This window comes from Blennius ocellaris, assembly GCF_963422515.1.
Source record: "Blennius ocellaris genome assembly, chromosome: 2".
Taxonomy (NCBI): Eukaryota; Metazoa; Chordata; class Actinopteri; order Blenniiformes; family Blenniidae; genus Blennius; species Blennius ocellaris.
This window is the reverse complement of record NC_137651.1, coordinates 4827563-4853785: the sequence shown is the minus strand read 5'-3', so window position 1 is coordinate 4853785 and position 26223 is coordinate 4827563. Positions and strand designations below refer to the sequence as shown.

At 39.7% G+C, this 26223-nt stretch overlaps 3 protein-coding genes across 3 annotated transcripts in view; 1 reads left to right on the top strand and 2 right to left on the bottom strand.

Moving 5' to 3' along the window:
• wdr95 (WD40 repeat domain 95) overlaps positions 1–12892 on the bottom strand; it is a gene marked incomplete at both ends in the record, with an annotated part of 32747 nt that extends 19855 nt beyond the window's left edge. Inside the window, 16 exons of the mRNA XM_080505618.1 lie at positions 446–552; positions 675–777; positions 1070–1221; positions 2711–2816; positions 2950–3190; positions 4752–4821; positions 4972–5089; positions 7407–7453; positions 7543–7588; positions 7662–7754; positions 7854–7939; positions 8935–9114; positions 9616–9681; positions 9843–9920; positions 11267–11522; positions 12858–12892. Coding sequence (XP_080361744.1) covers positions 446–552; positions 675–777; positions 1070–1221; positions 2711–2816; positions 2950–3190; positions 4752–4821; positions 4972–5089; positions 7407–7453; positions 7543–7588; positions 7662–7754; positions 7854–7939; positions 8935–9114; positions 9616–9681; positions 9843–9920; positions 11267–11522; positions 12858–12892 — 1784 coding nt within the window. The remainder of the gene's footprint in view (positions 1–445; positions 553–674; positions 778–1069; positions 1222–2710; positions 2817–2949; positions 3191–4751; positions 4822–4971; positions 5090–7406; positions 7454–7542; positions 7589–7661; positions 7755–7853; positions 7940–8934; positions 9115–9615; positions 9682–9842; positions 9921–11266; positions 11523–12857) is intronic.
• Positions 12893–13803: 911 nt separating this feature from the next.
• On the bottom strand, positions 13804–18721 carry tex26 (testis expressed 26; the record flags this gene model as incomplete). The annotated part of the gene is made up of 8 exons (XM_080505604.1): positions 13804–13937; positions 14056–14217; positions 14318–14509; positions 14600–14756; positions 14863–15025; positions 15101–15185; positions 18399–18561; positions 18677–18721. The coding sequence occupies 8 exons, from the start codon at positions 18719–18721 to the stop codon at positions 13804–13806; spliced, it is 1101 nt and encodes a 366-aa protein (XP_080361730.1).
• hmgb1b (high mobility group box 1b) lies at positions 18536–22077 on the top strand. The gene is made up of 5 exons (XM_080512806.1): positions 18536–18656; positions 20460–20624; positions 20996–21141; positions 21220–21394; positions 21481–22077. The coding sequence occupies exons 2-5, from the start codon at positions 20469–20471 to the stop codon at positions 21604–21606; spliced, it is 603 nt and encodes a 200-aa protein (XP_080368932.1). The 5' UTR covers positions 18536–18656; positions 20460–20468; the 3' UTR covers positions 21607–22077.
• Positions 22078–26223: the final 4146 nt, after the last annotated feature.

Sequence of the window (26223 nt, the reverse complement as noted above, 5' to 3'; positions counted from 1 at the left end):
CTTAGAATTGCTAGTAAAAGAGTAAAACTGTTCAAATCATTAGGAAATGAATCATGGCTATAAATGGCTACAATAGAGAGGAGGCATAAAATGGTTAAAGCAGCAAAAATCCTTGAAAAAAGACAAATGATTAAAGCTGAATTATGTTTATTATGTTGTTTTAAGGATATTGCTTCTTTTTAACTGACAAAATAGTAACAAAAGATGTTTTGCTTTGTAAAAAATTAGCTACAGAAGCAAAAAAATTTGGTAAAATATATCTAAATAGTAACTATTTAATATCATTAATTCCCTTTTTTTTTCATTTCAGATCATTTACATGTTTTGTGATGAGAGACAAATTTTATTTGATGGAAAATTGCAAAAATGGCTCTTGATGAATTTGTTGAGTACAAATTCTCAGTATGTGTTCCACCTCTGGCTTTAAAGACTTTATAAACAATACCTCCTCCCTTCGGGGTCAAATGTCACACACGTGATCGGAGCCAGGTCCTTGGAGACGCCAAACTCAAACACCTGACGGCCAGAGTCAAAATCCCACACTTTCACAACCTAAAACCAGAAAACTCTCATAAGCCTCATGTGTCATGTGATAATTATACACCTGTTTTCACACAATTCGACTCATTTCTATGGGAAATGTTATGCTGACTGTCGTTTTACAATATCCTCACAGAGCCGTCGGTGCAGCTGACGACCTGACGAAACTCCTCACTGAAGCCGCAGCACGTCACAGGCTCATTGTGTGAAACAGTCAAACGGCTGTGGAGCTGTGGACTGACAGGCAGAAAAGATAAATAAAGGGAGATTAAAACGAAGGAGCCTGTGAGCCAACCTCGGCAGAAAGTAAATCTTAAAAATCTCTGAGACTGTAAAGTGAAAGTGGGGCAATAAATCCCTGAACAGGAAATCTTCCCAAGTTATAGGCTGTCATTTTATTTTTTTTTTATTATTTTATTTTTAAATCTCACAAACATCACCCTTAATTTAGTTCATAGGGGGAATATTTTCAACACATCCTGCTTGCACGTTTGATTTCATGATGAATAGAGCGCAGCGACAAGCCAACCTTAACTTGAGGGAGAGCGCAGCCATGGAGTCTGCTGACACGTAAAGGGACTTCATGGCGGCGGAATAGCGGCACGCAGATACTTCACCGTGGATCCTGCTCGCTCTGGGCTCGGCTGTAAACAGGCAGCACTGATCCTCGAGGTGCCAAATCTGAAACGGGAACACATTAAAGGCAGTGGAGAAAAATATTACAAATTCTTTACTGGCGTATAAGTGGCATTAACACGTCATCAGTTACTGCAAATGGGATCCGGCCTCAACCAAGCAAAAGCTCAAAAAATAGGCCATATGTATATTATTTAAAGGTGTTCATCGTGCAGAATTACTTATTCGGTACTGGGTTATATTACTGGACTTCAATGTTTTTGGTTTTTCCTAAAGTATGAAAGATTTCTTTTAATATCTGCCCTTTTGCTTTCATGCTATTGATCTTACATGTATTGCTATTATTGTTATTACTACTGTTTTATCCGCAGGTGCAGCGAATCATGATGCAGATTACACCCTGGACAGGTCACCAGTCCACGAGACAAACACATCTACAGAAAAGTTAGGATGAAGGAGAACCACACAAGCATCAGTAGAAAATGCAGATTCCCAAAGTGATTTATCCTTATTGAGATGACTTCCTCACTGGATTTCTGTAAAAAGTTCTACAATTTTGCCAAAACATCCCCAGTATTCTCCAATATAATAAAGTGTAACTTTGCAAATAATCCTATCTGAGGTAATGAGTGTGCAATTGAAAACAAATATACAGTGGATTGCTCAAGTTTCGGTGCAAACTGATCTTGATCAGATTTGTTGTCACGAGTTAGTTTTTACTGGGAGTAAGTTAAAAACATCGACGGGAGTGACACGTGCAAAGTAAGCGAGGCAAGCACAGCATTGTTAGTAATGTGAAGAGTTGAATTTAAATAATCCTTCATAAGCATGCATGTCAGTGTTCCATAATAATCAAGAATGTAGTCTTGTGACATGAACTCAGCACTGTTGCTTTGAAAGAAATGAGTAATCATCTGCTCCAGTCACACTTCCTCAATAAAGGGTTAATTTGTACAGATGCATCGTATAACTCAGTGTAATAGCTGATATCAGTTTAGATTTAAGGGTGCACTTTTACCTTTTGAAATGTGGTGATGGTGCAAAAAAATTAACGATGTAATATTTTCTCGACATTTCTGAATAAAGGCAAGTCGGGACAGATAAAATGTTAATGAAACAAAATGTAACACTATGAAAATAATTAATAACCATATATCAAACTGCATAGCCCAATATGCTCCTAAATTAGATAAATGTTCATTTTGAATCTGAATTGAGTATTGTGTTCCTAAAAAATAAAGTTAGGACAGAGAAATGTAGGCAAGGTTGAACACCTCCCATCTAATTAATTCAATTGGCTATAAAAGGTGACATCCCAGTGAGGCTGATAGTTACAGGTATAAAGAATAAGGAAGAGGTCACCAACCTTTCTGTAATTGGGCTCATACTAAAGTAAGGGCACTTTCACCAGTGCAGGAAAAAACTCCCACAGTAGTTGGTGTAGAGCATGAAAACCACAAGACTGAGGAACAACGTGCATTGATAAATTGCATCTTATGTAAATGTAAAGAATAATGAAGTATTCATGACTCACTTTCACAGTGTTGTCTACGGAGACAGAAAAGATCTGACTGTCCTCTGAGGAGACGCAGAGGAAGAGGATGGGAGCGCAGTGGCCTTTCAAAATGCCAGTCGGTTTCCTATCAAATAAAATAAAATAATAAAAAAAAAGAAGAAGAAAAAAGAATCAGGGTGTAGTGAAAGAGGCCTTGTAATTCAGTGGGATGTGTTTTGAAGGAAACATAAAAACCCATAAAAACTGTGCTTCCTCACCCAGGAAAGTGTGGGTTCCACAGTCGTATGAGCTTGTCCATGCCTCCAGTGACCAGCAAACTGTGCTTCTGGCAGACGTCAAAGGTCCTGACACCTTTATACACTCTGAAGATCCTCTGATCACATGATGCCCGGGCCTGTGGGCTCCAGCTGAGTTGGATCTTTTTGGATTTACCTTCATAGCACTCCTCCCTGATCTCGATCAGCTGCTGTTCGGCGTCTGTTAAAGGCAGCAAGCAACCTTGAGAAAGGAAAAAAAAAAAACAAAGCAAAGTTCATTATCAGAGCGACTGCATGAGCATCGATCAAAACATGCTTTTTAGAGCAACGGTAAGTCATTATCAGAATAAATGACCAACGCTGGCTAGCGGACATGCCCACGTACACGGAGATCACGCACACACATGCTGACATTGATTGGTGAATTTGTGATCGATGAGTCATAGTGAGTCATTCCTCACAGCTCCACAAGCCGGCTGCGTGATGTTCAACACCGAGTTTAATTACCACACGCTATAAAGAGAAGGGAGTTGATACTTTTCTGAGGGATGAGTGTTTTCTTTCATTAAAAACCAAGCTTGTCTCGGAAACCCAGCCCGTTTTCTCTTGTATGCCTCTATATTCCCATCATCTGTGGATTCTCTGATTCCCTTTGCTGTGGAGTTTATGTGTGGGAGACATAAAGTCTATTCTGTGGCAGGTGAGTTGTTGAAACATGGATTGTGGTGTTTGGCAAGTGGCTGGTGATAGAGTAGTTTGAAGTGGGTAAAAATGGCAGAAATATTCTTCTGTTTGATTTGATAAAATCACTGTGGGCCTGAATTACAACAACCCTGCATGAAGCATGCTCAGTGCCTCCTTACCAAAAGAGATTGCACTTTCAATTCCTGCGTGTTTTTCAGGTTATTCACTGAAAACAACCCAACATGCCAACAGGAGCATTTAAATGAGGGTTGGTTTTTTATTTTATTTTTTTAGGCGTATGACACTGTTCAATCGGACGATCAACTGGAAACAGAATGATTCCCGTGTTGGTTTGGAAGCCATATTGGAACTTTACAACAAATCAATTTGAATTTGGAAGAATTTCATAAAGTTTGCAAACAAAATCCAGCCAGCTGAGGAAATAACTTTGAACACAACAAATGCAGTATAACCAGGCTGCACCACCTTTTCAAACTCATAAGAAACAGATGCAATTATACATAAAAAAAAAAAAAAAGCTAGATCACATTGCGTGTCGTACATAAATGTGTTGGCATAAAGTCATCTTAGCATTGTGCAGGAGCTGAGAGACAGGTCTGATATTCCATCATCAATAAAGCTAAACAGGCTGAGAAGACAGTGGCTGTTATTTTGAATGTGTGAAATAAAGCCAATAACATCATAACTTGTCAATGCTGTGGTAAAATGATAAAAGATTTTTACAACCGTGATTGAGAGAGAGTTGGAATATGTACCCTCAATAAATGAACATGACTATTGCATCTTTCAGTGCTACTTCAATCATGACTTATAAGATGGATCAAATCATGATATTAGGGGCATTATTGCATTGAAAAAGGCCAACACTATTGCATTCTTGGTTGGTATTACTGTACATCATTGAGAATTATTGGTAGGCCTATATATGTTCCCATGGTTAGTGGGTCATTTTATGCTTCGACTGGCAGACTTTTCTGTCTGTTACGATCCTCTTTTAAAGGTTTAAAACCCACATTCAAACAGTGCAGAATGCAGATCATTTGTTATTAGGCAAAAAGCAAAGCAAAACACAAAGCCTCAGAAAAACCCGAAATTACCTATAACGACCGAAGAAGATTCTTCATTCGATGAGGAAACGACGGCTTGAAGGCTGTGAACATATTTCACCTGAATTGAGAGGGAAAGGTTTGTGTTTCAGACTTAATAATTCAAAATGTCAGGACTTTGAACGGCTTCTGTTTTAAGTTGTCATTTCCCAAAGCTTTCATCTGTTTCTTTGGGGGGATTGTCCATAAACATGGAAATGCAAAGCGTCACCTGCGTCACCCAGTCATGATGAACCTTCCATCGGATAAATGTCACGTTGGGAGAAAGCACTGCGTTGTCCATAGTTATGTTGGGTATGTTGTCCACCTTGGGCAATTTATTCCATAATCTGAAACAACAGAGATGGGAATGTACAGTCACGTTTGATATTGATGGAACTTATATCAAGCATGCAGTCTCACATACATGCAAATATACACAATATATATATTAAGTAGGACTGGCAGGAGCTGGAAACAAACATGCAATTTTCCTCCACATGAATGGCCAGGCTTTTGTCCTGAAAATAACTGTATGCATTCCCCCGTGAAAAGACATACCATGAGTTAAAGTCAGACACACATCGATTCATTCTAAACACATTGAAAGATTATACATTCAGCTGAAGACAGAACAGAGCGAGATAATATGGGTGCAAGGCTCTGGAAGCAATATACTGTAAACTAATCAGCCAAAATATCATTGTCTAATAATGTTTCGTTCCATATTTTGCAGCCAAAACAGCCCACGAACCACTGCGGGAAAATAACACCTTACAAGAGCTTCCATTTTGGAAATGCTGTGATTGAATTGTCACTCCATCACAATTACGCTCCTTTCAGTGTTGTTCAAATCCTTCAAATTGCCAATTTTCACCTCCTACCTCGATCAAACTTGAGAACATAATCCTCACTTGGTTCAATGTTATTGACTTCATCTGTCAGTGTTTGTAATGTTGTGGGCTGAATGTAAAAAAAAAAAAAAAACAGACTGATTTTTTGGGGGGTTTGTTTTAAATCAACACAACTTCAGGTTTTCATAAATGAAACTCTGATATGAGATGCCATCCTTTTCAATGAGGGAACCATAGATTCAAATTTGAAGGTGCTGCTGAGTATCCAAACCCTTTCATACGCAACAGTCAACCATTTCAGTGAATAATAGAGGCCCTCATGTAATGCTGCTGACAATATCATCTGTAAAAAACAGACGTTACCCCCACATGATGCCCTCCTCGACTGAATTGAAATGACAAAAAAATGTAATCTTTCAAATGTCTTTTGTCAACATAAACATGACATTGTTTTGCCGTCTTTGGCAGCTTGTTTGATAAAACTGTGCATACAAAACTAGTGCAAGTTACAATATGCCAGATGCCTAATATATCAAAAATGTCACATGCAAGCTAATTGTTTTACACATATTACATTATATTGTTTTCTGTTTTTTAAGATATATAGACAAGACATGTGTGCTGTTTTTCACCTTTTTACCATATGCAAATGACATGTTTATTTCTGAGACACAAAAGTTCAAAAAAAGGTAAACATTTGCCATTCCTATCAGTTTTTCCCATCAAAATGTGACTTGCTTTCACATGTGCAATGTTCTGTGTTCTTGGCTCACACTCAGTAGCTACTGGTGAGCTTATTTCATTGATCATACTCTCACTCAAGATTCAGTTTCTTCTTTTAGTCCATTTGGCCACAGTCTATTTTTTGCTCAATGTCATAGTTTGTATTTAGGTTGATAACTCTCCTTTTCACACGTGTTGTTTCTCCCTGGGTTGGGAAATGATGGGAGCACCATGAAAACAAGTGTCACAGGGTTAATCCCAGTAAATAAACCTTTAAATAAAGCTTCGACAATAACAGGTTCATTTAGGAAGAACACACGTTTCTTTCTTTATCTTCGTCCTGTTCATATCAGCTTTCCATCGTCTATAATGTCATGTTTTTCTAAAACACTTATGAGACCATTCTATTACAGATTACAAGATAAAACCTGACTCTGTGTGTGTGTGTGTGTGTGTGTGTGTATGAGTGAGCAACAGCGGCCTGTTGCAGATATGAATCAACAGCTGAGGATGAAAATCCAGAAATAAACCTTGACCTTTAAGAAGAACAAAAAAAAAAAAGAATGGAAAATAATGATTTTGATCTTCCTCAACTAGTGTAGCTGTTATTGTGTGGGTGAAAAAAAAGAGTTGATGTTACTTTCATCTTTTGCAAGAATATGCATCGTAGAAAGCTTCTGAGTGTCAATATTGCAGTTATTGTAAAAACTTTGCTTTGACGAGGTTTTTTTTCTCTTGGAATTGCTGTTATTTGGCTCAGACATCACTTGTACACAATGGAAATGTATCTCATTCCAAGAAAACAGTCTTTGAAGTTCTTCAGTTGTCAGAAACATGCAGAATGGAAACAAAAACAAAAACAAGACACTGAGCTCTAATTGGACGTTAACGTTTGTCTCCTTCAGCATCGACATTGGGTTTCTCCAGTAACACAAAAATCAAAGTCTAATATCACTTTACAGAACTGCCAGACTATTACTGAGCAGAATATGTCAATACTACCTATGTAATGTCTTTGTATCTATGTGCAAGTGAAGTAGATAAACAAATTAAATTAAAGTGCAACAGCTATGTTGAAGAGTAATATTACCTGAGGGTATCTCCAACAGAAGAAATTAAGATGATAGCCACACATCCCTGCAACAACAAGCATGGGAATTACCTTTGCTAGTTTATATTTTTCCAACATTTTTGTAATTACATCAGGTTTTAACCACAGAACGTACTTCAGTGTCACCGTACAGAATGCAGAAACTGTCAGGTCCGAGGTAGCTATGAGGAGAAACGTTTTATCAGTTACTGGGGGATTTTAAACCTGATGTGAGGAAGCTGTTTCGTTACTCACCTGTAGTTTAATGTCAGAGGTACTGTGTCGAGGGCATTGATCTGGCAGTGAGGGTCCAAAGTGGAAAGCTCATACAGCTGGATCTCTCTGTCTCTGCAAAATAATGAGAACGCATTGTGAGACCTGCAGTTTAACTGAGTAATTACTGGGCTGAATAAATAACCCCGTGGGTTTCTTAACATTTATTTTTACCCTGTTCCAATCATCAGCTTGTTGCACTCAGTCATCACAATGAAATCACTTGCCCACTTTGATTTTCGATTTGCGGGTCCTTCGTTCTGTCAATATAAACACAGTCATATTTTAAAACCGCACATTTAGACGATTTAAATGAAAGTGAAGAAAGTTCGATGTAATAAAAACAGGCCTGCACTCATGTTAATGTCCTCATCCATCCTTCATCGTGACCACTGCACAACTTGTTATGCTTTCTGAGTCGAATGTGTTGCTGTAAGGAGACTCACTGAAACAGCAAATCACTAAAAGCACCAAACAACCAACCAACTCCCTCTCTCTCTGGGAACTCAGACAATATAGCTACCAGATAGAAGAATGAGCATTACAGCAAAAACCAACAACTAACAAGGTTGCCCTGTGAAAATCTATAGAAATGACAAACAATCTTATCATCAACCACAGAAGCCAACACACTGATGGAACATAAATGTTGGCAATAGACTTTGGTCCAGCACAGAAATTAATTATATTTTTGGTCATTAGAAAACTGTATACATTAAGGTAATCGAGTCTACATGTTTTGTTTTAACAACAGTACATCATTTGTCAATACTATTTCTGATGTCAGATGCACGAATGTGGTTAAATTGTTTACCGGTGTGTCACATTAGCCTCTGGGAGTCCTCAGAAATATTGCAGTTTCCTATTGGAGCGTCCCCACCTCCCATTTTTATACGAACTCATGAAAAGCTGGTAAAGTGGGACTTAAAGGATATCTGGTCAGGTATTTTCATTATTTAGGATTTTATTTTAGCTATAGAGTCATGACATCCTAAACATAAATCTCCTTTTCTCCTTGCATTTGACATGAAATCATTCATTTTTCTTTTTTTTTTTATCGCACTAATAACAGCTCCTCCATTTAATTACAGTCAATTGTAGCTGTTCTGTACCTAATTTTCACTGATCACTGTGAACGAGGTCTCCTCAACCTGTGATTCTAAGCTCTGAATGCATTCAAGTGTTTATGGGTCAACAGACATACAAACATGTGTTTCGTCCTCTGGGGCTTAAGTTGACGAGTCCAAAGGCAAACCAAGCCATCTTCCCTCAGTGTTACAATGGCGCCATCATGGGAGAAGTCGATGTTGACGACGGGAACGCCGTGACCCGAGGCGTTCGTCGTGGCTGGCAGAATAAAGGCCACTCGTTTGTGGCACCTTTCGATTTCCTCCCTTTCTTTATACTCCTGCAGCATGTGTGTGCAGAACTCCGCCTGCATCACATTACTGAGTGTCAGAAAGCAATAATGCTCAGATTCGGCACAGTTATGTAACACGCGGAGGATCATTGTCACCTTCCAATTAAAAACAAAGACCTTAAATGGGGCTTAAACATTATGAATGTATATAAAAACCTGAAAACAATGACTTTCCAATCAAGGTGAAACAAAGTGAAATGATGTGAAAATGAAGTCTATGACTGTGAGTAAGATACTACTTGTCCTTGAGTCAGTACAAGACAAACATTTCAGTGCACAGTGCACTTGGAACGAGAGTGTCTGAAATAGCCCAAATTACTGAGTTAAGGTCAGTTCCAGTTAACCTTGCACCACAAATCTTCCACTTACAAAAATAACATTGCTGCATTTCACAGTGGTCTGAGTATTTCATGAAGCTGATTCCCGGTGCGCGTACACATGGGAGAACGCTTTGGCAGAGGCAATGAACAAAAAGGCTGCATGCTCCATATGAAACAAATACCAATTTCATCTCACCCATGAAATCTGTCCCTGGCCTGAATAATCAATCTTCTTAAATAATCCTTGAATCTGTGCATTGCTCTGTAAAATCAGAAGAACAGAAGATGAAGGATGAAGCTCTCGTGAATGAATCGGGTAATTGCCAAAGTGTATCCTTGATGGCACCAAAGGTGCGATGGCGATAACGCAGAGATCATGAAATCAGCGTGAAAGCTGTGAAAAGAAATGTCATACTGTCTTACTGTGTTAGGCAAACACTTCTTCACTATACGTCCAAACTTCTTCACATCAATGCATTTCAAGCCGGCCATCTCAAATTCCTTCATAAAGAAAAATATAGTCCGATCACAGGAAGGAATAAGTGAACTGTCAGCATGTCTTTGAAATATGAAACTCAAACTGTACCTCGAACGAATCCTTTAGTTTCTGGAGACTCTCCAGGGAAATCTTCTCATCAATCTCATTGTGGACAGGTTCATACATTGGAGAGTCGACAGGATTATCAAAATCAATCAGCATAATGCACAACAACAACAACAACAGTAACAAAATAACTATCTAATTCCTCCCATATACTGGGGTCCACTCAAATCCACTCACCAGGCAGTTCATACAGTCTGGGTGCTAAAAACAGGAATCATTGTTAATATTGTAGTCTCAACACACATAATGAGGGCTGCACAGCTCACTATTAATGAGTAGTAATAATGGCCACCTCAGACATGTCTCTGAGACGCCTGCCCGGGTTCAGATGACAGGCCGTGGTCTTTAGGTTTAGCGTCCTCTCTTCAATTTTTCCACGGTTTCCTAGCAACTGGTCCTGAATCCATGAGGCGCTTTGATCTATCATTAATAAATAACAGGGGGATAAACAGGCTAATTCCTGGAGGATGTAACTGGAGGACAGGTTTCCCCGAGGTATCTGCTGAATTGGGGAGATAATTGTTTAATCAGTCAGAATGATGGAAGCACCGGGAACTTTTCACGTAACCTCCACTGTTTCCAAATCCCTTTATTAGAGATGCATAACTTTGAACTCCTGAGCCTCTTCTGCCTAATCTTCTGTGGCACATTCCTCATTACATTAAGCAGGAGACTGTGACTGACGTCGGAAACTGAGGCCCACAAACTCGAGCCGGTGCATTTGCACCAAACCTCCTACACCATTCCATCATTCCATCATTCCTGTCAGCTTGAAAGCTTGAATTTGAATGTACCCGGGACCTTTTAAATAGTTGGCTCAGCAACTGTGTTTGTTTTACTTTGGCCTGAAACATGGCCGTCCACAGGCTGTCGGATAGATTGTCCTGCCCGCTGCACTGTCAGGCTGCAAGTAAATTGATCATCAACTTGATTTAAAATGGCACTTTTGGCATTAGCTCACATTCATTCTGCTGCTGGTGAGATCTGCCTCAGCTGCAGTTGAGTTAAAGCACTTTAGAAAAGCATGAGGGGGGGGGGACTGTAAACCGGTAGGTCGAGCACTGCGGCTCTCTAGTGACATCTACAGGCTAAACGTGGGGATTATACAAAAAATGGCAGGCCCAAGGAGAGAGGTAAAATTCAAAGCAATTAACTGTCCAGATGTTGTATGGAGAGATGGAGCGCTGCACTTTGATTTGACTCCTCTATCCTGACGTTTGGATGGAGATGGTGAAAGGTGTACCTTGAGGCTCTGAGTTGAACTGATGATGCGGCGCTGCTGCCTCACGACAAGAAGATTGTCTCCGAGGTTGACAGAGTGTCTTCGCCTGTTCTGTTTCAGGAGTTCTCGCACCAGCCACTCAGGATGCTGCTCTGTGTTGTCCTCACTGACATCCAGTCGCCTCGGTGCAGAGAGATCGTCGACTTTCGCCCCCTGACATGTCAGCCCACGAGGGTTTTTGATCTTCTGCCTTGATCCATCCGGTTCATAGAGGATACTAGAAGATGTGACAAGTCTTGAGTCTCAAAAGCATGCCTGGTTCTTTCAAATAATGTTGATATGGGTGAGGCAGGAAAGACAAATGCATAATTTGTTTCTGTATAAATGCTTTTGGTTTTTACTATTGCATAGGTTTTTCCAGAAAACCAAGTCCCACTTGTTACGTCCACCCTATAGATGAGGATAAATACTTTTTGGCTCCTATTCAAAGTACATAAGAAGGACTGTGTTCCAGTAGTCAAACGGCACACAATGTGTGCCACATGTCATATGGTTGAGGGTCACATTTTATGATCAAATAAGTTGCAATACCCTTTATAATCCACAGTAGCGTACAGGTTAGCATTCAAACCATCGAGACATGGGCAGTAGAAGTCAAGAGGTTAGAGGAGCAACCTTGTAATTAGAAGGTTTGCAGGTTGAAATCCCAGATGAAAGTGTTAACACTCTGGAGTTGACTCCCAACTGCTCCCTGGCCAATGCACAGTGGCTGCTTTGGGGAATTTCAGTGTGCATGTGTGACAAATAAAGACTTGTTTTTTTTTCATACCGAGAATGTCCGTGTTTGAGTTCACATTGAATTTACATGTTCTATTTGGCTGTGAGTGGGTTTTCTCCCACAATCCAAAAACACATTCACTCCATATTGCCTGTAAGTGTGAATGTGGGCGTGTGACTGTTGATCTCTGTGAGAGTCACGGTCAAATGAAATCACGCCCAGCACCCCACAACCCTCGGTAGGACATGGTTGTTTAGAAAAAAGAAGGATGATGACTGACATTTCAACAGTCACACGACCTCCCATTCTTATACAAAGAACACGTGCAGCATATAAAGAGTTTTCCACTGCTTCACAGTGTCCCCTGACCATGAAGTTCATGATGCTCCAACGAGCACCAAAACTCAAGACAACTCAAGAAGCATTGCGAAGACCAACCAGATGATGTCAATAATTATTTTGCAACAATTATTTACTGTAAATATATTTACAGTAGTAGAGCCGTTCACCTTTGCAGGTGTAGGGTTGTAATGTTATTAATAACGAAGCAAACGTTGCTTAAATTTCACTTCACGTGGTGTTAATAAATCTGTGCAATGGAGCATGTGTTCCCAGTAGCAGCTATTTGTAGTCAATGAATTGATTTAATAATAGATTTAGGTATCAGGTTAAAGAGAAATGAACCTTAAAAAAAAGTTTGCTTCGTTCGCTAATATGTTTAGGGTCAGTCCAGTTGCAGGCACATGAAGCATCAGTAGAACTTGCACATTATAATCTTGGGATTGTGATTATGTGTCCCAGGTGACCAGACTTCCTGCATTACAGGCTAATTACCGTGTGCTGCCTACAGACGGCGACTCAAGCGCCATGACAACGGCAAAGAGTTTGTGAACAAGACAGAGGAACACGTGACACCCATGAGACAACGTGTGGACCCAACTTTTCATCTCATTACGCCTAAACAAGACACTCAAAATCTTTGCGTTCTAAAAACATTGTAATAAACGGATGGAGTGGAAAAAACATTGAACACAAACAGAAGAGCAAAAAACGGCAGCAAACTACCTGGTCACATGTTGGGTTTCTAATCTTCCCGGAGCTGAAGAAGATCGAACCTTTTTGCAGAGCGGCATTACTTCTCCGTGGCTGACGTAGGTGTAAAAAGCCGACTCCAGTGCTGAACATTTCCTCAGTTAGACCTGCTGTCACTGAGCAATCAGACAGATCTCACACCCGTCTACCTGACACTCTCTCCGGCATGACACCTGAGGGGAGCAGGTGGCCCTGTGGTAACTAAGAAACCAAGAGTGACAACCCCGACTGCGTAACTCAAAACAAGACCCTGCTCAGGGAAACACTCATAGCTTTGTCACTCAATTGAAACAAGCAATATCTTGCCCTGCCAGCGTCGTTTCAATGACGATCCCAAATGCAGTCTTTTGTTGTCATTACTGGATCTTGTTGAGAGAATTCTTGAATTACACCAACAAAGACAAGACACTGAGGCGGTGCTGAAGGATTTATATTGTCAAGCTGCAGACAGAACAATTGATGCAAGAGATGAAACATAAAGGCAAACAATTTGCTTTTTTCATGCCAGCTGTTTAATTATCACAACACAGAAGAAAAACCTACAACACAAAGATGGAATGACAATATAATTCAATCACATTTATTTTTCAGTAAGTCATATTCTGCTGTATTACTGTTGTACAGGGTCTCTTAATATGCATCCTCTGACACATGTGAACAAACGTACTGTTAATCAAAGAAGCCGGGGTCAAAGAGGGCCCGGCCAGGTTGATATGCGCTCCGGTGAGCGAGAGCCGCACACTACTGCTGGAAGTTTCTCCAGCTTCCCTTTGGTGGTGGGACAAACATCCTTACCCAAAATGACTTTCACAGTCTTTTTTTCTGCAAACGAAAAAAAAAAAAGAAGAAGCAGAAGATAAGCCGTTTTTCAAGCTACATGTAAATGGACGAGCAAGTTGTACACGTGCCCAAACACTGGAAGACACGTGTCAGCGCTCACCCTCCTCAGGTAACAGCTGGTGGAGCTGCCGCAGCTCCTCGGGCAGCAGAGACTTCATCACCGATGTGACACCACTGACTCTCTTTCCACAAAACCGGTTGTATGTTGTCAGATCAGATTCTTTCTGCTGCGTGTGGATGTGTCGTTGAACAACACTCGGGACTGGAAACACAGAGATGAGTTAGACTAAGGGAGTTGCCAAAGCTTGTATTGAACAGTATTTATCACCATTTCGTTTGATTTCTCCTTTACTGTGTCGTACCGATACCAGGACAGAGCGGGGTTGGACCCGTGCTGCCGCTGTGCTGTAAAAGATTGTTCTGCAGTTCGGGTTTTTGCTTTGAACCCCGATAACTGGCCTTCATCTCGCTGTCAGCCGGGAAGGATGTCACAATGTGCCGCCTGGTCTGCAGGTTTGCAGCTCGACTTCCTGTTTTATTCACGTCATCATAACCTGCCAAATAAGTTGCAGAAGATAAACATCACGGCGGTTTGATTTGGACTTGGCTCGATGTGTGGACCTGACCCAACAAGCCTGTCAAACCTTGAGGCAACCCTAAGAAGTCCCGTCTGTAGGTGGAGCAGTACTGCGCCGTGAAGGCTTTATGGATTTCAACGTCAGATGGGGAACATTTCCAGGGCAACACAACATACTGCGAGGCTCGTGCCGCATCCCTCGGCAGCCTCCACATCAGGAAAGCCTTGAAGAAAGAAGTCTTGATTTAAAGGTTACAATACAACCGTGAGAGGTCAAGCATGGCATTCAGCCCTGAGCAAAACTGGAGCTTACACTGCTGAAATACCAACCTGGCTGGGATGTGGGTTGTTCCTCCGGTGTCCTGAGGCTGTTCCTGTGCGGATGCATTCAGCTTTACAGGCGGGCCTCCAGCTAAAGTCTTTATTGTACACAGTGGAACTGAAAGGTCCAGACCGCGAGTGGGAGTCTATAATTGATGTTGACACGGGGCGCCTGCACATGCGTCAACAAACACACGCAGTTACACAAGTCTGCGAGACTATTTATCAAACCATGAATGAAACTCACAGCAGCATCTCTGCAGTCGAGTTCGGCTGGTAGACAAAATGTCTTCTGTTAGACGTTTCATATGGATCCTGCCACTGTTTGCCCTCTGATAGATAGGTAGATAGATAGATAGATAGATAGATAGATTGATTTCAATAGGTCTCCTAATAAACGTGCTTAAATAAATATATAAATAAATAAATAATACACCTATAATGATATGCAGTGTAAAGTACTGTCAAATGATGAATTATGGGATAAAATGTTATTCTGACAGTCCAAACAATATAACAGCATGATTCTGTATATTGAATACAAAACTATTAAGGGTATCACAGCAAATGGCGTAGCCCAAAAAAATCACTTAAAAATGTACATAATAAAGTCAACAAAAATGTTAAATTCACTAATGTAGCAAAGCAAATGTTTTCCTTTCACTATGATATATCGTTGGTCTGAACCTACCTTTGGCTGCCATTGAAGATGCCTGTTTAGTTTCTCCCTCTTGTGTTACAGTCGTCGTCAATGAGCTGAAACCCTTCTCAGATTCAAGTTTATTGCCTGGATGACTTGTTGAAGCATGCCCCCTGCAGCTTCAGGTCCTAATGCCAGTGAAGCGCAACAATTACAGCGTCTCACTGTTAGAAGCTTTATCTTTTGAGAGGCAGCGATAATCCCAGCAGGATGTTTGCAGGCACTGTGGTTATGGAGACCTACAACATTTGAATGGCTATTCTAAGCTGCTCAGCAGGAGAGATGTTGCATTAAAAATTTAACATTGACACAGATGTCTTATTTATACCTGCTGCACAAGATGGGCAGTAACTAAATGCATTTCCAGAAGTATTGCGTGCGAGTTCAGTTTAACAGAAGACTTTTTAGGCTCGGTATTCTTAATTCCCAAAGAATTGAACAAAGAGAAACCAAAACCTGCAGCACAGTGTTTATCGATGCTACAAATAATATTGCGGGGGAAAAAAAACATTTATACAAAACATGATGTGCACTCATGGTAATACAGATTGGAAATAACGTTCCTGCACAATTCTCACTTTTTTAGTTTAGTTTAGTTTATTTCGGACATGTTGGCACATAACAAAAACAAAGATAAACTAACACAAACAAACAACAAACATAAAAAAGGTAACAGATAATAACTACTACTACTACTACTACTACTACGAATAATAATCATAATAATAATAATAATGATGAGGATGATGATGGTGGTGATAATAATAATAATAATAATAATAATAATAATAATAATAACTTTTGTAGTTGAACTTTTGATAAATCATTCAAATACAGTCCAAAGTACTTTCATGAGTACAGCACCAAAGACAAAAAACAAAACTATAACCTGTATTAATGTATCATAAAATGAACATTTAAAAGCCAATCAGCCTTTCTATGTTCTCACCACAAACCACTAAATCAGTATTTGCCTCTTTTAATTGTTTTAAACAACGATCAACTATTTTGAGTGTAATGAGTGAGCTCAGTGTGTATAATCTAAAAATAATTCTAAAGTAAAATCATAAAGTCAATAAATAGTGATTAAAAAACACACAACCATATTGAAAGTCAATCATCACAGATGACAAACATGTAACTTTTAAAGTGCACAATGTTAACAAGTAAATGGTCAACATATCAAATTAACATCTGGTATGTTGCTTATGTTCTCTTGGGATTTACACATAGTTGCATTTTATTTATTTTGAAGCCACGTGATTATATCACAGTATTGTAAATATATAGTATTTTTTTTTGTATTTGTCATTAAAATAGAAACAATTTTCCAGTATGTCATTCTGTGGTTTAATTTGCTGCTTTAAAAACAGTCATATGTGGAACACGACTTGAATTTGAATAATACAAACATATTTTATTATGCATTGATGTTAGTTGAAGAGAGATAAACCCTGTTTCGTGTTATTACTTCTTTATACACCAAAACAACAAAGTGGCATTTCGGAGAAATGTGCTGAGATATTTCAGGCAGGTAAATGGTATTGAATGCACTGAATGGCAAAAGTACAGAAAGTCTCCCTGTCAGGTGCAAATTTTTAGGATTTCTTCCCCCTATGCTTCTGTAAGAAACTTATAAATCAAACAGGTTTTTTGTGTCTTAAAAGGCACCTGTTTATTAATGACATTTGTTCATTCACATATTTATATCAATATACGAAGACTGTTTATGCAGTTTAGGGATTTCCTGTTCTTCTCCAAGTATTGCATTTATACAGCTATAAAAATGCACTTGCTCTTCACAATGTAATTCATACTATTAGATCATACTTTTACATAAGCATATAATATATTTTTTCATATAATTAAGTACAATTTGTGTAATGTAACAGTTGTACTTGAGTACATGCTGATGCTGCCTAGCTTTTCGCTCAGAAAGTTACATTGAATTATTTGTCCCTTCATTTCATTGTTCTGCAATTAGTCATGTTTGTGCCCTGTCAAACTCACGTCAGTGTTATTGTTTACATTTTTGTATATTATATTTCACCCTTTAAAATATTGTATACTACTGAATTACTTGATCAATCAGTAATTAATCTCTGAAAATGTGCTTTATTGTAATTGTGGAAATAATGTATTTATGTATTAAAAAAATCTAAAGGAATGTTAATCTGAAATCATTTGAAATCATTTCATCCTGTTTTGAGTTTTTAAGAAGAGTACCTTTTCAAGCCTGTCTTACAAATTATTGTCATTTTTATGTTTACTTTCACACAATAATGTATTGTTTTTGTATTCTACTCATATTTCAAGCATAAAGTAGTTAAATGTTTATTTATCTATCAGTAATTACTGTATCTATGTATATGTGCTTCATTGTAATTGTGACTATATTGTAATGATCTATAGATACTCAATTTATCGATATAAATATGTGCACTTTCATAATTTTAACAAAGCAACTCCTGCTTTGAGTAGTTCTTTAAGAAGAGTCATTTTAATTGAGAATATGTCAACATTTATTTTGCTTGTACTTTTAATGTTAATTGTAATACATTAATGTATTACTGTAAGACATAACGCATTCTGCTCATATTCCAAGCATAAAGTAATGCATCTATGCATATGTGCTTTATTGTAACGTGCAAGATTTGAGAAGAGTATGTTGAGTTGAGTTGCAATGTTACCGGCAGTATTTTTACTTGTAATCGAGTACAGTGTAATCAGTAATCAGTGTGACAGTCAGTAGCTTTACTCGAGTACGCGTCGGGTCTCGTACATTCCTCCACACTCAGTATCAGTGTTGTTTATAGTCGGAGCTTGAGTGGGGACAGGCGCGAACGGTTATTTAAGTTTAGCGCCACCGCCTCGTCGACGTTTCCCACGACCAACCGCGTGAGCGGCGGGTGCCGCGGACCGCGCGCGTCCAATGGGAGCCGCGCGCCGAACAGTTGGCGCCAGCCAATGTCCGCCTGCCGGAGCTCCGCACGCACCATAAACACAGACTGTCCACCAGAGCCGAAAGAGCGCGTAACACTGACGGAGCTCATCGGCCCCCATTGTCTGAGACGTACCGCTGGCCTGGCAGAGCGCTATAAGGGTAAGCTCCATTTACCTTACCTCCGTGGCGAAACGACCGCGGATGAACGAACCAGTGGCGTCCATGCGTTTAGCTCGGTTGGTTAACACGACCTCCGTTACTGGTTTTGTTACATTACCGGGGCTGGAGAGGACGCTAACACGCCGTCAAGGTGCTAATATTTAGCTGTTGTCGACCTGAAATGATCCTAAAATAATAATAATGACGGTAATAATAAAACCAACGCGTTAAAAAAAATAAACCTAGACTTTTGCAAAGAAAACGATTTTGTTCCCGGTAAACAGCGGTGTGAAAACTTAACGCCACCACCCCGCTGCGTTAGCTCGCTGAGCTCACGATGGCCGCTCGGAGTGACTGTGCTGCTTAGCAGGATGCTAACGGGGCTAGCCGCAGCTTGAACGTCGGTAACGGCCGCTGAGTGCAGCGGAGGCGGTGCACCGGCGGGCGGGTGATCCCGTTCACGGCTCCTCATTAACATCTCCCATTTTACCGGCCACTTTAATATCGGATTGTTCGGATTTATCAGAAACTGGCCGCTTTTTTTTTTTTTTGTTACATAATGCAGATGGTCGCCGGAGAGGCAGGGCGGGGGGTGTGTTCAAAAAGCCTGCTAGCCATTGTTAGCAGGCTAATCTGCCATTTTAATAATCTCATGAGATGAGCCCGTGTTAGCCTCGAGCTAACGGCGAGTCGCGAGAAGACACAAAGACGCTTGAAGTCGGGCTGCAACTCGACACTTTAACGCAAAGTTGCCTTGATTTCAATCACAAAGATTTGTTTTTTGTTATATTTTTCAATCTCGATACAAATTGTGTTTTTTGGGGGGGTTGTTTATATAAAACGATTGACCCACTTGACTTTTACAAGGGAGTGGTGAACTTGTTTTCTCTAGCGGACTCTCCCAGTTTCTAATTATGATCCCTAATTAAATATGTAGAAAGGTACACGATCACTCTCACGTGAGGATATTTGCATTTACTGCCAATGAGTTGTCATTTTAACGCGTCTACGTTCCCTTTTTTAGTTTCTAAATGTTAAACATCAACGTGGTGCCCCAGGGCAATTATTAATATTACGACTGCTTCTTTCTTGAATAATAAGATGCGTTTATGTTAACATGTTTTAATTCGGGGGAAATTTGACATGACAAAACTGGCCTTGTAATTGGTTTTTCTCGACCATTTTCAGTAAATTCTACCATTGTTGCACATGGCTTCCGTTGGTTTGGGGAAATATTGTGCTTGTAAATTAAACGTCTTAATCGGCGTGAAAACACATTTGTTCCCAAGTTTAAGTCGCCTATGAAAGCCAATGAGTCGGAGGCCAACTTCGGCGCGTTGACACAAAGCGAGCAGCTGAGCTACAATGCTAACGGCCAACAATCAAAGAAGGCGGAAGCTAATGCTAATGTGGTCGCCCTCAAACCGGCTGGATTAACACGTTAGATCACCGGGGATGCCAACGTTACGACACACTTGGACTCTATGTCCTGTTTTCTTCTCCTCGCTGCCATTACGATAAGCGTGTTTGTCGGGGAATGGATGTTTAGCTGATTGTAGTTGTGATTAGAAGCGTCATGTTGGCCTCTTTTTACAATGGCTCATCAGTCAAGCCAGACACCCTCCTCCCACCTCCAGCTTGAAACAATAGAGGGGACTGACAACGCAAGGAAGCAGGCCATTTGTGCTGATGGGATATTTGGATATTAACGGCATATTTAGAATGAATGTATGTGCGTGCGCTTTCATTTAATGAGTTTTCTTTTTTCTTTTTTTCTTTTTTATACGTGTCTGTCCTGTTTAGTGAGCCAAGATGGGAAAGATGGGCAAGGATCCAAGAAAGCCAAGGGGCAAAATGTCCTCGTATGCCTTCTTTGTGCAAACATGCAGAGAGGAGCACAAGAAGAAACACCCAGGAGCCTCTGTCAACTTTTCAGAGTTCTCCAAGAAATGCTCTGAGCGGTGGAAGGTGATCTGAATTCTTCTTATTGTCTGATTTTTAAATGTCTATTTTACACCTTTTGATGGTCAGAAATCCTCCAGGATTACAACGGATTGAGTTGGTGTTTTGGTTTGTCGTGCTGTTAGTGTTTGATCGAACACAGAATCCAATTATACATTTTTCATAATTTACTGACCAAACTCTTGGTTTTTTTTGTATTTGAAAAGCTATTTCTGAGTAGTTTTGTTGATATATTTGTATCTTTTTGTACAGTCAAGGAATGACTTAAAATGGGAATAATTGATCATTTAAAAAAACCTCTTGTTTAGTTTGTTGGAGAAACATTCTTTTTTTTTTTCTTTTTTTTTTTTAATCGGCCCTATTTCCCCCCGATGTAGACGATGTCTCAGAAGGAGAAGGGCAAGTTTGAAGACCTGGCAAAAACGGACAAGGGGCGTTACGAAAGGGAAATGAAGAACTACATTCCCCCCAAGGGCCAAAAGAAGAAGCGCTTCAAGGACCCCAACGCGCCAAAGAGACCGCCGTAAGTACCACCGTCACGTTTCCCTCCGGGTGTCGTGACGGATTTCTCATCGCGACGTTCCCCCCTCCTCCTCGGCAGGTCTGCGTTCTTCCTCTTCTGTGGAGACCGTCGCCCCAAGATCAAGGTAGATCACCCTGGGCTCTCCATCGGGGACACTGCCAAGAAGCTGGGAGAGATGTGGAACGGCTTGACACCAGAAGAGAAGCAGCCATATGAGAAGAACGCTGCCAAGATGAAAGATAAATATGACAAGGTGAACGTTGTGAAGGGGGTTTTTTATACGCCGGGGCTTGTTTACCTGCGCGAGTCGCGTCTCTTCATCCTGACGTGTCTCCACAGGAGCTCTCGCTGTACCGCACAAAGGGCACAGTGGATTCCGCGTCAGCCGCCGCTCCAGCCGACGATGACGACGACGAGGATGAGGACGAGGAGGAAGATGACGATGACGATGATGATGATGAGTAGCCCACATAGGGGCGGGACCTGATGTTTTGTTTATGCCATATAATCTGGAAAAAAAGAAAAAAAAATACTCAATTCACCATCCTGAAGCAGAAATCTGATTGAATAAGAACATGTGTATATTTAATGTTTTTAAGATGTACAGTGTTATTCTGCTTTTTTGTAAAGTTAACACTACATATCTTACGTTTGAGATTTTCTAGTGGTAGTTCTTTATCCCTGCCATAAATATTAAACAACTTAGGAGGACTACAAATTGGTTTAAGAAAACGAAAAAAAAAAGTAACTAGTTATTAGGTGTTTCAACTCACAAATGAGATTTCTGAGTAGGTAGTGTACTTTTCTTTATTTGGGAAATATTTTTTTATGTGCTGTCCCGATGTCTTTTCATTGTTCTTTGAATACCACTCTAATATCAAATGCAGCTGTCGGCATTCAAGAATGTCTTCAATAAAGGTCGTCTTTCTTTTTTTTAAAGAAGTTGTCGAGTTTCTTATTTTCACCGCATGTATGAATGAATAAGTCATCAGGGCAAAGATATTAATGGGCACCAATTCATCTCGAGTTTGTATGTGGCCTGTTGACATAAAACCAGAGTACATGGAGAAACAAACACGCCCAGAGAGAGCACGCAAACTGATTATCTGTAAAGTCTGATGTTTTTCTGACCTTGTATACTATATTAATCCAGAAGGGGGCGCCATGATGAAGTACATTGTCCACTGCAGTCACGAGTTACAGATGAATGTAAATCTCACAATAACCTGCAAGACTTCATAAAGTTGATGCTCAGACATGTAAATGAACCCTTTAATGCTCAACAGATTACTTGAGCTTAATAAAAGATAGTTTTGATGTAAAATGAATAACTTCAATCATGTAAAAACCAATATAATCTGATGGTCTTGAATTTGATCTCATATCAAACACGATGAACTATTCCAATAGTTGGTACACCTGATGGATATATTTTCACATTTTAAAATATGGACAAATGCAGGCCTTGTGTTTGAACATGAGCAGTGTACCCATAACACTACCTATACATTTTTAAGATCTCATTTCAAACATTTTTGTGAATGAGAAATTGTAGGACAGAAGCAATGCAGAGCTCTCGGTAAGGGCTGGACTGACAAGATGTCCCTTTTCTGGGTAAACAGGGAACTGTCCACATGAATGAGTCATTTCAGGAAGTAAAATCATCTTAAACATATTGAACTGAAATGACCCGTGTCAATTATAATTACACACAACACAAAACATTCGATAACCCGACAAAGATTGCATCTACCCTTACCTCATAATGGTTTAGTCCGTCCCACAGACGGTCATGGATCAGTGGAAGTGAGAGAGAAATCAAATGGCTTCATTAGTCATTTAAAATATCAATCACGTCCTAATTAATTTCTTCCTTTGAATAGTAAAACACTCAGCCATTCAAGCCTGAACACGTTGGGACTGTTTTTAATTACAGTGTGGATTGTTGGAATATTCAGTAACAATTCATGTTTTCAAAGAACTTGGAACAGGTAACACATTTATTTTTCAAACATACATTTAAAGTTATGGAAATGGTTTAATTTTATTCATAACCCTATGAGGACTCTCACACTTTATAGTATGTGTGTGTGTGTGTGTATAGACTTTATTCTGCCGAGAAAGTTGCATTTATTTTAACATGAAACAGAGAAAAAAGGAGGAATACTCCTTGAATAAGTGACTTCTATTTAGTGAAAACATTTGAAATATATACATATTAATGACACATCAGTGTTATAATTCATAACAGCTCTAAAAGTCTATTCATGAGATTATTTTTGGAGAAATAGTGAAATATCTCTGTTCATTATATCTGTTTATTTTGCAAGCAATGTGATTGTGTAATTGTCAGTCTATCTTGATGCTGACTCTAAACTTTAGAGTCTAAAGTCTCTCTTCATGTAAGACTGAGACTCACTGACCTGAACCCCGGACATAAAATCAACCATGACACATTTATTTTTGGCTGCACTAAAAAAAGAAAGTAGATTCTTTTTCTTTTTTTTTAAACAAGGTTTGTTTATTCAAGATTCAGTTAAACAATATTACATTGGAAATCACCAATAGTTTTTCCCACTTTTCTTCCCTCCCCGAACCCCACAGTCAACATATAACAAGTAACAAGCCAGACAGGTTGAAAGGAAACACAAATACAATAATAATACTGTCAATAATCACTGCCAATGAAATACCTCAGAATGCACACAAAGATGTTGTGTAATTGACTAATCTACAGTAGGCTTTCCTTACAAATGATTAGTTTACAGCTATACAATTTCAACTGCATCCATCTTTTGGAAATAGGCAAGGAAAGGGTCCCAAACGTCGTGAAATTTTTTAACTGAGCCTTTTGTTGTGTATCTGATTTTTTCCAGCTGTGTGTAATACATGACATCACTGACCCAAAGTCTAAATACAGGTGGCTCTGCATCCTTCCAACCCAGCAATATCCTCCTTCGAGCCATAAGTGTACAGAAAGCAACCAGACTAGCCTGGGCCTTGGTCAATTGTGGATTTGAGCTCACTCCAAAGATTGCCATAAATGGGCAAGGGGTCAATGTCTTACCGCATGTCTTGGAGAGGACCTGGAATATACTATTCCAAAAGAAATGCAGTTTCGAGCAAGTCCAAAACATGTGCAACAAAGAGCCAAGAAAGTAGATTCTTGAGTGTTTTCTATTCTTTTCCCGCTTCAGTCGACCTCCTGTGGTCCCTCGCTGAGCTTCAGTTCTCCTTCTGTGTAATCGGACACAGTCTCACAGTCACGGTCACTGAACGGGGGTTCACGTGTCCATTTGATCAGACTTTTCTCAGCAGGGCCGGACAAAAAGTCTCTTCACTAATCAGGAGTGTTTGTTGTCATGAGCGGCACCACAATGGTCTCCCTTCAGAAAGCGCTTCTCCTCCAGGTGCTTTTACACAACAAGAGACGTGAGAGAATGATGTGAAATTTACGATGACGCCAGAGGTGGGAGAGAGATCTGAAATCTTTTCTTCAAGGTACAATTCTTAATGCTGGGGTGTCAAACGTGCAGCACGTCGACCAAAACCAGCATGCAAGAGTCTCCGTTCCTAAATGTCAATCACACACATGTCCTCCGGCTTCTTTTTTGATCTGTCCATCTCATTTTTACTTCTTTCTAGTTATTTTTCATTCTTTAAATCGTCCAACAAATCGTCCAATCGTCTCATAACAGAAGTAGGAGACGATCCACTTTACAAGCCCACATGCCAGCAGTTTCAAACCGTATGTCTGGAAAAGTTGCAAATTTCATTACACGGTGTATTTTGTTCTTATCCATGACTTTTCCTGCAGAAAACAAATACTCACAAAAATACAAGGATCTCAAAATATTACTGAATAGTAATGTACGCGTAGCTGTTGATGAATAAATCAGTAAATTATAGGGAGAGAAATTTCAATTCTGAATATTAGACAGAGTATCTGGTTAAATCATATTTTTCATCAAAATTCCACATTATTGAGTCTCCTTTGCTCTTGGACAGCATAATCCTTATAAAAGTTATAATTCTTTTTTTAAGTGTATGAAAAAAATAAATAAATAAAATTAAGTGGAAAAAAAATTCCTGTTAAGAGGAATCAAAGAAATTTATTTTGGGTTTGAAATGACAAGGGACATTTTTGAAAGGAAAGTTTGATGGAGAAAAAAAAATGGTTTTGTTTAAGACAAACAAATTGGACAAATGTCCAGGATATAGACAAAGCAGATATTTCATTTGTCAGAAGGTTCAATAAAACACTTCAGTTTAAAAACAAAAAAAGAAAACATTTTATTGCCTGAATCATTTAATGATTCAGGCTTTAAATTGTTAATCCTAACTTTGTTTGGAAGCTAAAAATCTAGATTGAGTTGTAACTTTGCAACTGCATGTTTTGTCAGCTCTCTTTATAATGAGTCAGACCAAACAACCCCCCCCCCCCCCCCCCCCCCCCCACTGAATGAATGCCTTACAGTCTCTGAATGAAACCCCCAGCTGACATGTAACAAGAAAGCCCCCCCGGGGCCACCTTTCTTCAGGCAACAGAGTCGATTTCATGCCTGCACGGGGGAATCAACCTCAAGAGCAAACTCCAAAACAGGTTGATCCAGCCAAGCGCAGCAGGATGGACCGCTGCAGCTCTTTTTAATGGACAAAACTCGCATTCATTTTCTGATGTAGCAACATCGCCTTTGATTGTTTTTCATCTCGCAGCAGGATTTGTATGGAGCGATGTCAAAGAGGCGTGTCAGTCAGGATTACAAATGGAGGAGACTGAGTGATCTCTATGGATACAGCGTTCCCATGTGGAGGTAACACTGTGCAGCCTCCACCCGTCAGTCCGTTTACTATGGATGTGAGTTTGTCTGATTTTGTGATCGTGATCAAGAATGAGGCAGTGAAGGACTGATCTTTGTCATGGACGCTGCCGGACATAGGAGAAACCGTGCATCTGTCCTGTTTTACTTCATTGTAAGTCGCTTCAAATGTACATGCATGCATCTTTTTTTTTTACATATAACATTTGTTTGCATGTTAAACTTCATAGTCTCTTTCTCCAGGGGCTGGGTATTGCGTCCT

Excerpts from the sequence above, each read along its gene's own strand:
- hmgb1b (XM_080512806.1), top strand. The coding sequence starts at position 20,469 with ATGGGAAAGATGGGCAAGGATCCAAGAAAGCCAAGGGGCAAAATGTCC. Across the intron at positions 20,625-20,995 it reads AATGCTCTGAGCGGTGGAAG|ACGATGTCTCAGAAGGAGAA; the intron begins GTGATCTGAATT and ends CCCCCGATGTAG. Across the intron at positions 21,142-21,219 it reads AACGCGCCAAAGAGACCGCC|GTCTGCGTTCTTCCTCTTCT; the intron begins GTAAGTACCACC and ends CCTCCTCGGCAG.